Source organism: Aethalodelphis obliquidens, unplaced genomic scaffold (genome assembly GCF_003676395.1).
Source record: "Aethalodelphis obliquidens isolate GAN/ISIS:26980383/991018 unplaced genomic scaffold, ASM367639v1 scaffold9, whole genome shotgun sequence".
NCBI classification, from domain to species: domain Eukaryota; kingdom Metazoa; phylum Chordata; class Mammalia; order Artiodactyla; family Delphinidae; genus Aethalodelphis; species Aethalodelphis obliquidens.
Window position 1 is genome coordinate 52,609,437 of NW_020837953.1, and position 16,477 is coordinate 52,625,913.

Below are 16,477 nucleotides of genomic sequence, written 5' to 3' on the forward strand. Positions count from 1 at the left end.
TACTCCCTCACGTGCCCGGCCTCAGCCCAGCTTCCCCTCTGCTTGGTAGCCCACGGCCTCCTGGACTCCACTCAGGCGGCCTCAGCCCCTCAACCCAGCCACTCCAGACGCAGCAGGGGGCCTGCCCAGGTGCCCCTGCTCCTCAGTCAGTGCCTCCCCCTCCCTGTGTCCAGCCCACACCGGCCCACCAGGGTCCCCTTCCCTCAGGCCTCACCTCCACCCCATCCTGGCTCCCCCAGAGGCCCTCCTTGCCCTTAGTACCGCCAGCCCGCTCTCCTCGCAGCCCCTCTTCCCATCCTGTGCTCACAGACACCCGGACGTAGGCTGATACATGTGCAGACGCATACACACATGCACACGTGGCGGGGGCTGCAGCCTGCCCGCAAGGCCCGCCATCCCTAAGGAGGCGACCTGGGGTGCAGGCCTCACGGGCCCACCCGGCCAGCCCCTTGCACAACAGTATGCGCACTCGCCGCTCAGGGTCTCCTCGCCAAAAGCAGCCCCCACCCCAGCACAGGACCCCCTCCTCCATCCAGAGCCACCTAAGAGAGCCTGAAGCCCGCATGCCACCATGAAGCTCAGCGAGGAGCTCCCGGGACAGGAACTGGCCGGGTGGGCGAGCGCAGGGCCAGGAGGGGTTGAGCGCTGTGGTGTTGGTGTGGACAGATGCAAGCACCTCTTGCAAGTGTTCAGACTTTATTTCACGGTGATTGACACAAACACAAATTGGAGTTAGTAACAGGACTTCTGAGGCTCCTGCAGCCTCTGAGCCTGACAGCCTGGCTGGGCTGGGGGAGGGGCTGGGGGAGGGGCTGCCACCCCCGCCAGGACAGGTGAGGGCGGCTGTGGGGACGGGACCAGATGAGACCTAACATTGCAGTTTAAGGCGTCTCTGGCTTTGCAGCCGTCTCTGCCACCCCGCACCTGCCCCTTGGTGTTGCCTAGACGCCCAGCCCGCCCCCGGTCACTCCTGGATAAGGACAACCCCTCCTCACACCACAACTGGACAGCTTTGCTGTGCGGCGTCCTCAGCTGCCCTTGGGCCAGGACAGGAAAGACAACAGCCCTGCCACCCCAGCTGTCAAATAAAATCAGTACATAAAGACTCTGCGGTTGGTGGCCAGGCCTGGACGTGCATCCTCAGGAGGGGATGCTGGCCCCCCCCGGCAGGCAGGCAGTGACGTCCACCACATCACAAGTGGCCCCACGCCCTCTCAGGGCTCCTCGTGGGGCCTTGGGGGGAGGAGGGGGGACACAGCCATGTCCAGGGTGGCTGGGTGGATGGGCAGGGCCAGCTGCGGGCCAGGGTGCCCTGAACAGGCCTGTGCCCGGCCTCTGCTCTCCAGTGCCCTGGGACAGGTGGACTCAGCTGGAGGGAGGGGCACAGCATGGCGTCAACAGTGACATTGTTTCACAGGACTGGCACAGGAGGCCTGGGCTCGGCGGGCCCTGGTGAGGCTGGTCCCGCCCAGCATAGGCAGGGAGGAGGGGAGGCTCAGATGGGAACCCAGAGAGGCCCCGTGGGGCTTGCACAGAGGAAGGGCACCCTAAACCCTACAGTGCCTACCTGCTCTGGGGACACAGGCCTCGCCAGATGGAACATGGGCAATGTATGTATGCGGGGCCTCCGACAGGCTGGGGAACACAGGGGCCAGCACGAGTGGATACTTGGGGAAGGCACAGCCTGAGAGGCCAGGACACGGTGTCCCAAGGCAGAGGGGCACGTCCCGAGGCTGCTGAGTGCGCCAGGCCCTCCATGTGCAGCATTCCTCCCCCGACCCCTTGGAGTCCCTTGGCACCAAGTCTGTCTCTGCAGCGCGCCTGCCTGGACGGGAGGGAGGCCGGGCCAGCAGTCCCTCCGGCTGACACATAGGCAAGAAAATCATATCAAAAAAGCAACAAGTTTACAAAAATAGAAAATAATTACAGCAGGGTGGGTCGTGGCTGCATTGTGGCTCACGGGGCAGGACAGGGCCGAAGGTCCGGCTTGGTGACGGCATCCTCCAGCAGGTTCAGCGGGCGCCGACCCACCACCACGTCCCGCAGGCAGCCCACGAAGCCCGTGCCGTAGGCCTTGGGCAGGGCCTGGCCCACAGGCAGCTTCTCTAGGCCACCTGCAGGAAGACAGAGGAAAGGTCACCGGGCTCAGTGACAGGCAGGCCGGACACTGGCGGGCAGAGGGCCCCACTGCATCTGAATGACCAGGTGAGTTACCTGCAGCCCGCCAGTGCCCGGGGGTGACCAGGGGACCAGCAGACGAGCTCCAGCCTCCTGGCCCCACACCACCCAGGGCACAGCAGGGGCTAAGACAGGAGGGGAGAGGGCCCCACCCCAGCCAGCCCATCTGCTGTCCTGGATAGCACTGACACGGGTGCCACTCTTCGTTGTCAGCTCCAGGGGATGGGACCTGTCCCTCAGAGACCCTTCGCTGTCCCTCCCCTGGCTTCCCCCCCACCAATCACTCACCCAACCACAGGGCTCCATCTGTGTCCAGCTGCGTGGCACCCAGTGGGGAGGAACCAGTCACAGGGGCCTCATTGCCCACCTGAAGGGAGCCTTCCCTCTGTTCCCTGGGGGCGTGGTGGGTGGGGTGAGGCCATCAGGTGGCTCCAGGTCCTGGTCCCTCCATCCCTTTCGCCCCAACACCACACCCTGGGGACCGTCACCAAGTGTCACCCCTGGGGGCCAGGATGGAGTGGCACTGACCCCAGGAGAGCACGAGATGGCCAAGGGCAGGGGGACCTCCTGTGGGTCAAGCTTTGCTGGAGGGGACGGCCAAGGCTCAGACCAGAGGGACATGTCCCCAGCCGGCGTCTGGGTAGAGCGGGGAAACCCCTTTCAGATCAGGGGTTCCCTGGCCATCACTGTTTCTCCTGTACCCTCTCATCCCTCCTCCCGCGCTGGCAGTGACCTCAGGTCGGGCCACCAGCCCTCCTCGCCCTCCTCCCCCTAACAAACTCCTACCCTAGCCACGAGTGGCCAGGCATGCCCTGGCCGGGCAAGTCCAGGCAGCGCCCGCTGCTATTCTCGGTGGCCCCAGGCTCCCTGCTGACCTGTGTGCCCTGACCCGCAACCAGCGGTTGGTGCTGACTGGTACAGTGGAGCGCAGCACCATGGGCTGGGAGCCCAGGTCATAAGCCAGTTGCAGGCGCCCGTCCACGATGGCCAGTGCGATGTAGTCGGCCCGCTCTGTGGCTTTGCCACTCCACAGCACCAACCCCTGCGTGGCCTCGGTGCGCAGGCTCAGCTCAAAGTAGTTGCTCTGTAGCGCCTTCTCGCTGGTGGGCAGAGGGCTGGTCAGGACCTCTTGGGAGGGTGGTGGGGATGGGGTAGGGGTGGTAGGAAGGTGAGGGGCATGACTACAGAGGCCATGAGGGCTAGTGGTGCCACCGGGGCAGCTGGATGGGCAGCTGGTGGACACCACCAGTGGGACAGATGGGCCGAGAGATGGATAGTGGGAGGTGGGGCCAGACGGGCAATCAGAGGAGTGAGGTGGACAGACACAGGGACAGCTCGGCAGAGAGATGCTCAGAGAGATGGGAAGGCAACAGGCAGACGGCAGGGGCCAGGGGCCGCTGCTCACCTGGGAAGGGCCCTGGAATCCAGAGTTTCAGGGCTTAGATGCAGGAAGAGAGGGAGGCAGGTGAGCAGGGGCACAGACAGGCTGTAGTGTGGGGTGGGGCGGGACCCAGCAGCAGCCCCTCCCCACACCCCGTCTCCACCAGTGGAAGGCAGGCGGAGCAAGCATCCATGGAAGACACACAGGACCCTGGGGTGTCGGCTCCACCCACCACAGAGCCCTAGCCATGACACATGCAACACACATGGGCAGACACAGAGCTGGTAGGCACGGCCCAGGCCAGGTGCAGAGGAAACAGCTGGGGCACGGGCGACACAGAACGAAGACCGAGGGCCCCTGGTCGGGAGAGACCCCCGGATGGCCCCCCATACACGTGGGTGTGCGCACACATGGGAGCACATGGACTCGTGTGCACACTGAGACACACGTGCTCGTGTATGCACACAGACACGTGGGCACGAATGTGCACGTTTGCAAGTGTGCGCACGCGCACACGCTGTGCCTGTGCCACGCGGCGAGGGGAGTAGTTGCAGGGGGCATTCCACGCATCTGGGAAGGGGCGGCTCCCCACTTTCAAGCGGGGAAACGGAGCCCCGGCAGCACCAACAGCTCCCCCGAAGCCCCGTCCTCCTCCACTGGGGATGGAAAGTTCTGCCCTCGCCCACCCTGGGATGTGCTGCCCGGTGGGTGGGGAGCAGAGGATGGTGACAGTGAGGGTGGAGGCGGAGCTACTTACGCTGGGATCTCATTGGTCAGTTCGCTTGGAATCAAAGAGACAGAGACAGTGAGAAGGAAGGAGGGTGGAGGAGGGGCGGAGGTGGGCACAGAGCCGGGGGCCGGAGTGGAGGGTCCCGCAGCTAGCCCTGTGCGGCTGCGCAGACAGGACCAGAGAGCGGAGGGCGGAGGGGCGCCTGGCTCCGGAGGGCACACTACCTCTCTGCCACGGCGTTGAGGTACTCGATGTAGGTCCGTCCGTCAAAGGCCAGTGTGTCCAAGTCCCCGGCCGACTTCTCAATCAGGCCTGAGAGACAGCGGGGTGAGTGCGGTCTCGGGCAGGCTCCCCCCGCCCCGTCCAGCCTTGGCCCTGTGCCAGAAGCGCTCACCCTTCTCGCAGTGCAGCCCTGAGAAGCCCCCAGGACACAGGCACTCGTAGGAGGCCTCCCGAGGGAGACAGGAGGCCCCGTTGAGGCAAGGGTGACCCCCGGCCTGGGTACAAGGGTGGTCTGCAAAGGACGAGACACCCACCGCCCGCACCACGTGCTCCCGGGTCAGCAGCTGGCGGCCGTTCAGGGAGACCTGGGGACGGGAGCGAGAGCCTCTGTCCAGCCTGCCCGGGCGGCCCCCATCCCAGGAGGACAGAAGCCCCTCTGGGATGGGCCCTTCCTCGAGACTGTGCCAGGGCGCCGCCCCCGCCCCACGCACCAGCTGGATAGCACCATCCAGGCCAGAGGACACGGCGGCTGCCCGGGCCAGCTTGCTGAAGTCAGGGGCCCCCCCCACGTAGAGCGGCTCCTTCAGGTTGAGGACGGTGTGCGGCACCTGGGGGGAGGTGCAGCGGGCTGAGGGGTGTGGAGCCCACCCACCGTGCAGGAACAGCTCGAGCCCCAGACCAGGGCCCGCCCGCGGTGATGACCCACCCCGCGCCCTCCAGCCTGCTGGAAGCAGCGTTCATCACAGACAAGGCCACACGGGCTTAGTGGGGGCGGAGCTACGCTAGGGGCGGAGGCGGCAGAAGAGGAAGGAGGCAGGATGAGAGGAGACGGTACCTTGCGGGATTTCTGGCATCCGAAGAGCGGAGAGCGGAGAGCGGAGAGCGGAGAGCGAGCGGGGTGGGGTTGCAGAGCGAGGGCCAGGGAGCAGTGAGAGCAGAGAGGAGACACAGACAGAGGCCCAGGGCAGAGGAGAGAAAACAGTTCAGTGAGCTCGGGCTATGGGGCGGGGCCGCGCGCCTCCCGGGAGGGGGAGGGCGGCGGCGAGCAGGGGGGCAGCCCTGGAGACACTCGCTCAGCTCACCGGGGACTCCCCCAGCACACGGGGCCCATCGTCGACCCGCATGGCTCCTTTGCGTCCGTTTCGCTCCAGAGAGACCCTGGTCCAGGCGCCCAGGGCCACTGGCTCCTTGCTCCTGGAGGTGGGGTGGGGCGCCGTGAGCGCACTGGGGCTCTGCCGGCCTGCCCGGCAGGGGCCTGAGGCCAGCCCCCTGCACCCCGTGAGGCCCACCTGATGACCGCTGCCCCCTTGCCCAAGTCGTAGCGGAACTCCAGGACACGGTCGTGAAGTGCCAGCGACACGAAGTCGCCCTTGCCGTCTGTCTTCTGCCCGTTGTAGAGGAGCAGGCCGCTGGGACCCCGGGCCAGGAACACCACCTCCAGCGCCATCTTCTCCCTGGGGTCACATGAGGGCAGGCAGGGGTGTCTCGATGCCCCCTCACCCCATGGCTGGATGGGGTTGGGGGCCGCTTCCCCTCATCGACCCCTCTGCCCAACTGACCCCAGGTCCCGCTCAAAGGTGTGCAGGCCTTTCAGCTCCAGGTAGGAGAAGCTGCTGAAGTCGGCCAGGAAAGGCTGGCTATTCTCGCGCTCTGAGACTGCGAGGACAGGAGACGATCACACAGGGTGCCGGGCCCTGACCCCAGAGCCCCAGAGCCCCCACCGCCCTCCCTGCCCTGAGCACCGCTGTCCCCACCTGTCTGGCAGAGGCTGCCCTCCCGGCCCCGAGGGCACTCGCACTTGGCCTCGCCCTGGGGCAGCACGCGGCAGGGGGCTGCCCCATGGCAGGGGTTCGGCTGACAAGGGTCCTTCTCGTCAGCACAGGTCGGGCCTGGAGGGAGGCAGGTTGGGGTCCCGGGAGGCCTGAGTTCCAAGCACAGACACACAAGTCCCCCCAGCACCCGGCCCAGGGCCCGCCCTCACCAAAGCGGCCGGGTAGGCACCGACAGTGGAACATGCCGGCCTCCAGGGCCTGGCACGGGGCCCCGCCGAGGCAGGGGTTAGGCACACAGGGGTGGTCCCCGCACTCGCCCACTCCAGAGCTTCGGGTCGCAGACCCCTGCCAGTCACTCAGCTCCAGCTGCTGGTTGTTGACGTCCAGCAAGCGGATGCAGCCCCTAAGCCCGACGCCGACAGAGGTCCGCTCGAGCACCCTGCCACCGAGATGAGAGGGTCAGGGGCCACAGGCCAGAGACCAGAGCTGTCTGTCCTCTCTCACAACCAGCTGTGCCACGGGCGTCCCTCAGTCAGCCGGGGTCGTGAGTCAGGGCTGCTACCCGTCCCCGACCCCTCTTTTGGTCCTCACAAGATGGACAGTCAACCCACAGAATCAGGAGGCGGGTTGGGCTGAGTCAAGGGTCGGGACTGAGGGTCAGGGCCAGCCCAGCCCCTCCCAGGTGATGACACGGCAGCTTGGTCCTCAGCATCAGGACAGAATCGGGATCACGGTCAAGGGCTGGGGCTGCGGCCAGCGTCACAGCCGTGGTCCACACCCACACTTCCAACCCCTTTGCTATCCACAGGGAGCTTGGACCTCCTGGATGCCACCCCAAGAGTCAGGGATCAGGGCCAAGGTCGGGGGTCTGTGGTCGGGGCCACACCACCCTCCTCCATGCTCACACGGAAGCCTGGTCCTCCGGGACGCCACCCACAAAAAGGTCCATGTCCAGGTTGAGGCCGTCAGTGCCACTGGGGCTCTGGCCCAGGACAGGGGTCTCACCGTCCACCGAGAGAGTGCCCTGGCGCCAGTGCCGAGACAGCTCCAGGTGATGCCACCGGCCGGGCTGCACGGGCACTGAGCTGGTCAGCACCGCGGGCCCCGAACCTGTGTCGAACCTGGGGGGCGGGAACAGGCGCTTGGGACAGCCAAACGGAGCCAGGACCACGGGCTGGCCCTGCCCTCCAACCCCCACCCTCATCCCTGACCCCCCCAACCGCCCGCCACCCACCTGAGCTGCACGCGGCCCCCCAGCAGCGCCAGTGCCAGGAAGTCCTTGCCCCGGGCATTGCCGTTATACAGCAGCAGACCCTGGGGCTCCAGCGCCCGGAATTCAAGCGCCAGACGCAGGGTGTGGTAGGCACGGAGGGTGGGGAAGGCCAGGAAGGAGTGGCCCCCGAAGGCCGGCACGGAGGGGCGTGGTGCTGCAGGAGACGGAGGGGCAGTGGAGGGCACAGAGGACCCAGCTGCCCGGGCTCTGACTGCCGGTCCGAAACCCCCAACCCTGTCCCCAGCGCTGGGCCAGGGAGTCCAACCGGCCGCTCACCCCAGCCTGGCCCCCCTGCCCGGCCCCCCACTCCCGGCGGCCCGGCCCTCCCCAACCTGGCCCCCTCTGCCTCCCTGCCCCTCCCCCGCGTGGATGACCTTACCCTGCTCGCAGACAGCGCCCCCCCTGCCCGCTGTGCAGCGGCAGGTGAAGTCTCCACCTGAGCCCTGGTCCTGGCAGGTCCCCCCGTGGAGGCAGGGCTGGGAGTCACAGGGCCTTGGGGGCTGCAGGATGCCTGGGGGCGAGGGCCAGTGTGCAGGCATATGGCTAGGGGCAGGGGTGGGGGGTTGGCGCGCGGTGAAGGGCACTGTGATCCTGCTGACGGGCCGGCTTGTGTGACTGGGATAGAGGGCCCGAGGGGTCACAGCTGAAGGTGGCAGGCGGGCCACAGTGGTGGCTCTGGCCGTGGCTGCAGCAGGGGTGGCTCCCGTGAAGAACGCAGGAAACCAGTCTGGGGGTAGGGGAAGCTGTCAGGATCCGCAAGGAGCAGGGATCCCAAGCGCAGTGCGCGGCGTGGGGGACGGAGGGTGGGGACAAGCTGTGGCTGGCGGCCGGACCAGGCTCTCACCGAAGTCCATGAACCGCACGTGTTCCTGCAGAGGCCGCCTCACGCCCAGTGACCGGCGCCTGGATGCCTGGATCTGCCGGACCAGGGCCTGGCACACATCGGGTGCCCTGAAGGCTGTGGCTGGTGGAGGAGGGACCCTGAGCATGGTGGAGGCCAGGGCAGCCCCCCACTTCCCGGAGGGCCTGGGGTGGGGGCTCACTGGGGTCGAAGTGCACATCCACGATGGCTCGGACGGAGTCGCCGGGCCCCAAGTCCCGCAGGCGGACACTTCGAAAGTCCTTCTTAAGGTCCGAGTTCCGGAAGAGATCATCCAGCTGCGGGTGGAGAGTGAGTTAGGGCTCCGGGAAGCTGCCCAGGCTGGACTGTTGGGCCCTCCTCCCGCCCCCACAGCGCTTCTCTGGGTCTGTCCTGGGAAAAAGGCCAGTGGCTGGGTAGGGGCTGCCACCCTGGCCACGGCCCCACACTTACCGCGCTCTCGATGCTCCTGGCCGTCTCCCCAAACAGCTCGGACTTGGGGTCGGCCATCTCCGGCGTGTAGAACAGCTCCTGCCCCTCAACCCCCTCGAGCTCCAGCACACCCTGGAACACCTTGGTGGCTGTGGGGGAGGGAGCAGTGAGGTCCTGCCCGGCACCTGCCTGGCCTCTGGGCCAGCCGTGGGCACAGGCCCCAGCAGTGAGCCACGCGGGGTGCAGGGCGGGTGGCGGTTAGTCAGATGGTCATGAGGTTAGTGCGGACCCCGGGGCAGGGCTGGCATCGGTTACCAGACAGACTCCTCGGAGCAGTGCCCCAGGCCGGCTTGCACAGGAAAAACAGGTTAGCCACGGGGTCCTGGGCACCCACGCGTGTGCGGGGGCCGAGAACACACGTTACGTGTGCATGTACTGAATCCCCAAGACCGCCTGCACATGTGGGCTAAAATCAGAAGATCACAAAGCCTGGGCGCCCACCTGCTGGACAGGCCTGCGGCCGGGAGGAGAGACAGCGTCTCTGGATGTGTCCAGGCCATTCCACACGCTCCACCCAGGCCCCCGGCCACCCACTCACCAGGACAGTTGGAGCCCTCTGCGTCCAGTGAGGGTGTCTTGCCATCTGAGCAGCAGCCCATAGGCGAGTTGTAGCAGGACGCCCTCTCCATGGGTGGCCCGGGGGTCCCAGCGCTGTCTCTCTCAGGGGGCTCGAGTCCTGGGGAGGTGCCGTCTGAGCCCAGCCCCAGATGCAGCCCTCCTGGGCCCTGCCCCCACGTCCCGGAGCCTGTGCTCACCTCCTGAGCCAGCCGCACTGGCCTCCAAGTCACCACTCAGCTCCTCGTCGCCACTCCCATCGGCGCTGCCAGATTCGCCAAAGGCAGATGTGGCGAGGCTGGCTGCCGGGGAGGGGGCCGTGGGAGGCATGGTCAGCACAGGCCTTGCGGCGGTCCTGGGGACGCTGGCAGTGGTCCAAGGTTGCGATGCGGGTCGAGCGGTGCTGCTGGGAGCCGGGGGGAGGGCGCCGGGTGGAGGCAGCAGCACCTTGCTCAGGTCAAGCCCTGAGGGGGCCACAGAGGCAGATGTCGGACGGGGGCCGGAAGTGATGTCTTCTGTAAGGAGAGGAGATTCCAGGTGGCGGGGCCGGTGGTCAGAGCAGGGTCAGGCCTTCCTGGTCAGTCTGGGGCAGTGGGTGAGGCCTTACCCTGGCAAGGGCCGAGGCTCTGGATAGAGATGTCCAAGCCCTGGCGGCAGGCGATGGTCCTCAGCTGGCACTCGTCACCGTAGGTGACTCCATCTGACCCACAGACCTGGGGCACAGGACACGGATGCTGGGGGGAGGCCCCTCCGCACCCCTCCACCCTCCACACTACCCATCCCTCACCTTGGTAGCATTGGCCCCTGGACAGGCGGGTGTTGGGCATACGCAGTGGGCGGAGCCAGCCTCCTCCACGCAGGACGCCCCGAACTCACAAGGCATCTCAGCACAGGTCTTGGGTGCCGGGGAGCCTGGGGCACAGACACGGGAGAGCCCACTGGCTCAGGAAACCCCGTCCCTATGACGGCCTCATCCCCAGCACAGGGGGCCAGGGGCAGTGCCAGGTCTGGCCCTCACCTGTCTCACAGCCAGCAGGGCCCAGGGCACGGCCGTCTGGACACTGCCCGCACCTGGGTCCGGCCACCCCGGGCTTACAGGAACACAGCCCGGTCATCTGTTCACAGTCGTCCCGCACGGCCCCCTGGGGGTCACAGCTGCAGGCTGGGAGGCAGGAGAAGAGGCTGAGACCTGTGTCCGGCTTCCCCGCGGGCTCCAGGGCCTGGCCCAGCCCCTGCCAGGGGGGATGAGGAAAGCAGGGACAGGGTGGGCAGGCAGCAGTGCTCAGCTGGGGACCGATCGTGGGCCCCGTCACTCACGGGTACAGCCACTCCGGCCATCGGTGACAATGCCACGGAAGTTCCAGAAGCCGGGCTCGCAGCGGTCACACTTGAGGCCCCCCACGCCCGGGCGGCAGGAGCACTGGCCTGTGGCCGGTTCACAGGTGCCACCGTAGGAACCGTGGGGGTTGCACTGGCACGAGCCTGCAAGGCCAGGGCAAGGCAGGGTCACCGCAGCTGCGTGGCTCTGCCTGGCTGCGGGTCAGGGCCAGGCTCGGGTACTCACTAGGGCAGCCGGCCAGGCCCACGCCCCGGGCAGCAGTGATGTTGTCCAGGCAGCAGCCGTAGGGGCTCTGAGCGCAGTGCAGGGGAACCGCAGGCAGCAGCGGGGCCAAGGTGGGGGCTGCAGGGAGGGGCAGGGGTTGAGATGCCAGGCAGGGCCAGACGCTCCACCTGGGCACGGCCCCTCTGCCTCAACCGCCCCCACCCTCACCACTCAGCCCTCCAGATGCCGGCTCCCACCAGGGCCCATGGGTCTGCAGCTCGGGTCACAGGCGGGAACCCCATACCGCACATGAGAACAATGACGTGTCTGCACACCGAGTACCAGCAACATGTGAAACGCCCACAGATAGTGGACGTGAAGCCCCGTGCACACACATACAACCAGAGCCACACGCTCGGATTAGCAGGCCTTTGCAAGGTGGCAGGCACACATGTACACCACATTCCCCCGCGCACAGACACACACAGGAGCACCTGTGCGTGCACAAAGATACAACGATTGCCGGTCACCATCAGTCTCCTCCCAGAAGAAAAAGCGCCCGGAGGGTGGGCCTCGCTGGTTCACTGATGCCCCCTTGCACACAGTAGGTGCTCAGTGCACACTTGCTGACTGGCAGGCACACACGTCCACGCACCACAGCTGCACAAATGCGGATATACACTAACAGCACACACTGCAAACACGATACACGTGTTCACACACGCCCACCACAGCATACACGCAACAACTTCGAACAAGACATGGACCCCCACAAGCCTCACACCCGTAGGCACACGTACCTTTGAACAGGCACATGTGTGCCCACACACAGCCGGACACGCCCGCACGCCCACTCACCACTGCAGGCTCCCTGGGCCACGACGTACAGCTCTGGCCGCGATTCACACCTGGCCTTCTTCAGCTCACACTCGGTGCGGTAGGTGACCCCGTCCGAGCCGCACACCTGCAGGAAGGGTGTCAGGGCAGGTGTGGGCGGTCACGGCCCCTGCCTCACTGCCCAGTGGGAGTCAGGGGGGGGGGGCGCCTCACCGGGCTCCTCAGGACGCTCTGGCAGCTGAAGTCGCAGACGCACGGCCCGTCCTCTGAGTCCTCATCCCAGATGCCACCTCGCTGCTGGCACAGCTCCTGCCCACACTCACCATGCTCTCCAGAGCCCGAGCCTCCCGAGCCGCACTCGGCTGTGGGGAGGAGGCCAGATCATCTCGGGGTCCCAGCCGAGGCTGGCGCCCAGCAGCCCACACCAGCTGCCCCCGAGCCTACCCTGCTCACACGGCCCCGCCCGGGCCTCCTCTATCTGCATCTGCTGCTGGCAGGCCGCCTCGCGGAGCTCGCAGGAACTGCGGTAGGTCACGCCGTCGCTGCCACACACGGGGCCGGGCGGAGGGCGCTCGCACCGGGGACACACGCACCGCCCCGCCGAGCACACGGCCCCGAAGGCGCACACTGTGTCTCCGCAGGTCTCTGCAGAAGGCGGGGCCGGGCGGGGGTCAGCTGATACTGGGTGGAGGAGGCACGGGACCACAGCCCACCGGGCGCCCCCAGCCCCACTCACGGCAGGGTCCAGCCAAGGCCACGGGACCACAGCCCGCCAGGCGCCCCCAGCCCCACTCACGGCAGGGTCCAGCCGAGGCCACGTGCAGGCTGATCTGGCGTGTGCAGGCGTGCACGTGCAGCTCACACTCGCTGGCATACGTGCGCCCGTCAGAGCCGCACACGGGCTGGGCCGAGGCCACGCACTCGGAGGGGCACACGCAGCGCCCGGTCTCAGCCTCACACAGGGCTCCAAAGCGGCACTGCCCACAGCGGTCTGGGGAGGACGCTCCATCACCACAGTGGCGAGGGCGGCCACCCCCCAGCTAGACCCACTCACCCACCACTGACCACAGGGTCCTCGGCGAGCCACCCGGATCTCCCGCCCAAGGGCGCAGGCCGTAGCCTCCAGCTCGCACGTGCTGCCGTACGTGACGCCGTCGCTGCCACACACAGGATCGTAGATGCCTGAACACGCTCGCTGACACGCACACTCGGCTTCCCCATTCTTCACAGCACACATCGCCCCGAATGGACACTGCACCCCGCGGCACGGGGACGGGGGCTGGTCTGGGGAGAATGTGGGCACTCAGCAGGGTCCCCACCTGCTCTCCTAGGCGACGCGCAAAGCCCCCAGCCCCACGCAGCAGACCCTTTCCCAGGGTGGGGATGGTGTGGGAAGAGTGGACCAGGAGGAGGGCGGGATGCGCAGGACACAGCAGAGAAAGGGACAGACGCGGACACACGTGGGCAGGGACACAGACTCAGACGGCCCCAGGTCCCGGCGTGAGTGTGGGGTGGGGCTGCCCTCTAGACGCAGGAGCGTCTGGACTGGTCTCAGGGGCTGGTGGGAGGGCCAGCTTTACCAGCCCACCCAGGCCACTGACCCTTGACCACCAGCAGCCCTGGGACACCCATGCGTGGGGGTGGGGGTGCTCTCTCTGTGGGGGGAGGAGTCTGCAACCCAGAGCCACACCCAGGGCCACACGGGGGAGGAGGTGTCTGTCCACTTGCTCTGAGGACCGCAAGGCCAGGCAGCAGCGAGCCACCCCCCCCTGCCGCGCGGGGGGCAGACCTCGGGCTGTGGGCTCCTGGCGGCAGGCGCGGTACCTCATCCTGCCAGCAGGTCAGGCTGGAAGACACAAGAGGTGGACCCAAGAGGGAAGGGAGAGCAGAGGAGAGGAAACAGACGCAGAAAGAGAGACCGGAAAGATGGGCAGACCGGCCGACGGGGACGGAGGTAGAGGTGGGCAGAGCCCCAGTCCACTCAGGACGCGCTGTCTCTGCCCATTCCTGGTCCCTCGAAGCCCGACTGAGACGCTGCCTCTAAGGGGGCTGTGTGTCCCAAGAGTGTGGCACCTGGAGGACTTGAGGGCTGTCGGGCAGGTCCCAGGGAGCCTGCCCACGGACCCCTGCCTCTGCCGCACATCCTCCCAGGTGCTGCAAGCACGTCCCTGACAGATGCCACCTCCCCAGAGCCCGCTGACGGGCAACAGCCCTGCCAAGGCTCCCCAGAGTGACCAGCTGTCGCCCACAAGCCCAGGGAGGAGAAGCATGACTCAGGATGGAGATGGCATGTGATGACAGGCAGCAGGGACTGCCGGCCCAGCCTGCTCGCAACACGGAGCCCACCCACGGTGCTCACCACACGGGCCCTGGCGTTTGGCGGGGATGCTGCGCTGCTGCTGACACTCGGCCTGCTGGCGCCAGCAGTCATTGTCATATGTGTGCCCGTCGTGGGCGCACACGGGTTTGTAGGCCCCATCGCAGATGACACGGTCGCAGGAACAGCGGGGGCGGCCTCGGCGGGACAGGCACACGGCACTGAACTTGCACGCCTCTGGGCACTGGTCTGGGGGGGCAAGGAGATCAGAAGAGCCAGAGTACCACGCCAGCCCCCACTCTGGGATGTGCAGGGGACCCACGGGCACACGAGGTGATGAGTGGGGACCCATGAGGCATGCAGGGGAGGGTGGGGACAGGCGGGGCCCTGGGTCATGCAGAGTGCCAGGACGGGGCCCTCCCCCAGGAGCCGCCCACCTCGAGGCTGGCACTGGCCAGAGCGCACTTTCTGGAGGAGGAGGCCTCGGGTGGCCCCGGTTCGGCCCATGATGCAGTCGTTACCATAGGTAACCCCATCATCCCCACACACGGGCGCCTGCCTCGGAGGGCAGCTCTCTGGCCGCGGGAGCATCTCGGGGCGCCGCGTGCGTGGGTCCACACGGCAGATGAGGCTCAGCTCGTTGAGGGCGCCCTTGCAGGGGTCTGGGGGCGGGAAGGCGGAGGTCAGGGCACTGCCGCAGTGTGCACACACTGACTGAGGTCATGCTACACGCACAGGGGTAGCGCTCACCGCAAGGGCCGTCGAACTTCTTGAACACGTTTTCCTGGTAGGCGCAGGCTTGGCGCAAGAGCTGGCACTCGCTGGGGTAGTCAGTGCCGTCACTGCCACACACGGGGCCCTCGGGGGCCCCGAGGCACGTGGCAGGGCACAGGCACGTGGCTGTCAGTCCATCTGCGGAGCGCGCACAGGTGCTGCCAAAGCTGCAGGTTACATTGGAGCAGGGGTCCCTGGTCCCTGTGGGCGGAGCAGGGTGGGGTCACACTGGCCGGCGGCCGGCCCTCCGCGCACCCCCTCACCGCAGGCCCCGCCCTCCTCATCCCTCCTCACTCAGGCCCGCTCCAGCCCCGCCCCCGCGCCCCGCCAACTGCAGGCCCCACCCCCGTCACCACAGTCCCCGCCCCTCTGCATCCCCCTCACCAAGGCCCCGCCCCGCACTCACCGCAGGGCCCCCGGCGCAGCAGGCGGATGCGCCTCTGCTGGCTGCACTGCGCCCGCTGCAGCTCGCACTCGTTGCTGTAGGTGGAGGCATCCGAGCCGCACACGGGCGCCACCACGCTGGGGCAGGAGCTCTTCTTGCACACGCAGGAGGCTCGGCCCGGCTCCTCCGCGCTGGGCTCGCAGACGGCGCCGAAGCCACACAGCATTCCTCGGCACGCTGCGGATGGGGCGGAAGACGCGACGGGGTGGGTAGGGGCCCGGCCCCTGCCGCCTCCAGGCCCACGGTCATCATGCACACAGTCCAACGTCCGCACACCTGCCAGGATCTTGCACGGACGGTCACACATGCACATGCGTGCCCACCCATGTTCGTGCTGGCGCTCACAGGAACCCCGGGTGCGCCCATCACAGCCAGGGCCTCGTGCCCTCCCCCTCTCAACAACCTCCGTCCCCCCGCAGAGCCTTCTCTGCCCCCGCCCCCCTCAGCCCCGCAACTGTGGAAGGGGCATTGCATCTGCTCCTGACCCACTCCCCACACAGAGGACAGACAGACAGCCCCCAGGCCGACTCTATCACAGGGAATCAGCATCCCCACCTCAAAATCAAAGCCCCTCTTCCGACTGTGACCTACTCCTCATAACCCCGGACCGCCCCGCCCCCTCCCTGGGAGCTGCTCCAGTGTCCCCGCCCACACCTGGCCCCTGCCACCTCCCCAGGGACCAGCTCCTCTGCCTTTCATGGACCGGCCTGAGGTCATACAGCTGCAGGACAGGGGGTGGGGTTATCTGAGGTCAGGTCACATGCTCCACCCTCGGCCCAGAACCCAGTGCCCTGCCGGCCCCCACCCCTCTCTTTTCACTTCTTCCCCTTCCTGCTTCTCTGGAGGCCTCCCCTCTCCTCAGGCCTGTCCCCACTTGGGTTCTTGTCTGCCCACTCCCCCACCTTCCACGTCCCCACAGCCAGCCTCCCCCAGGTCCGTGCTCTGCTGTGGCTCGTGGCCTCCCAGCTGCAATCTCTCGCTAGGGCCCCGCGCGTACCCACACACCTCATCCTTCCTCACCTATCCTCCTGGGCCCCCACCTCAGGAAATGTCGCCGCCCCCACCCCCTCCCCAGGCCCTGCTGCCCCACCTCACACTC

At 67.2% G+C, this 16,477-nt stretch overlaps 1 protein-coding gene across 10 annotated transcripts in view; it reads right to left on the bottom strand.

The window, feature by feature from the left end:
• Window positions 1-677: 677 nt before the first annotated feature.
• The window catches only part of AGRN (agrin), a 32,827-nt gene continuing 17,027 nt past the window's right edge, over window positions 678-16,477 (bottom strand). For 3 of the 10 annotated variants that reach the window (XM_027110645.1, XM_027110652.1, XM_027110651.1), the window contains 33 exons: window positions 15,340-15,555; window positions 14,910-15,134; window positions 14,597-14,821; window positions 14,202-14,408; window positions 12,908-13,126; window positions 12,639-12,833; window positions 12,287-12,487; window positions 12,056-12,204; window positions 11,864-11,969; window positions 11,027-11,143; window positions 10,780-10,944; window positions 10,481-10,624; window positions 10,250-10,374; window positions 10,070-10,175; window positions 9,663-9,977; window positions 9,446-9,583; window positions 8,869-8,996; window positions 8,600-8,714; window positions 8,401-8,520; window positions 7,936-8,283; window positions 7,518-7,710; window positions 7,189-7,404; window positions 6,493-6,722; window positions 6,266-6,400; window positions 6,071-6,167; window positions 5,801-5,965; window positions 5,594-5,705; window positions 5,003-5,119; window positions 4,684-4,876; window positions 4,514-4,601; window positions 3,054-3,278; window positions 2,467-2,570; window positions 680-2,114 (listed from right to left, as the gene is read on the bottom strand). In XM_027110645.1, the coding sequence (XP_026966446.1) occupies window positions 1,957-2,114; window positions 2,467-2,570; window positions 3,054-3,278; window positions 4,514-4,601; window positions 4,684-4,876; window positions 5,003-5,119; window positions 5,594-5,705; window positions 5,801-5,965; window positions 6,071-6,167; window positions 6,266-6,400; window positions 6,493-6,722; window positions 7,189-7,404; window positions 7,518-7,710; window positions 7,936-8,283; window positions 8,401-8,520; window positions 8,600-8,714; window positions 8,869-8,996; window positions 9,446-9,583; window positions 9,663-9,977; window positions 10,070-10,175; window positions 10,250-10,374; window positions 10,481-10,624; window positions 10,780-10,944; window positions 11,027-11,143; window positions 11,864-11,969; window positions 12,056-12,204; window positions 12,287-12,487; window positions 12,639-12,833; window positions 12,908-13,126; window positions 14,202-14,408; window positions 14,597-14,821; window positions 14,910-15,134; window positions 15,340-15,555 (5,597 nt within the window). In that variant the 3' untranslated portion in view covers window positions 680-1,956. The other 7 variants (XM_027110646.1, XM_027110647.1, XM_027110648.1 and 4 more) reach the window with 7 other exon arrangements.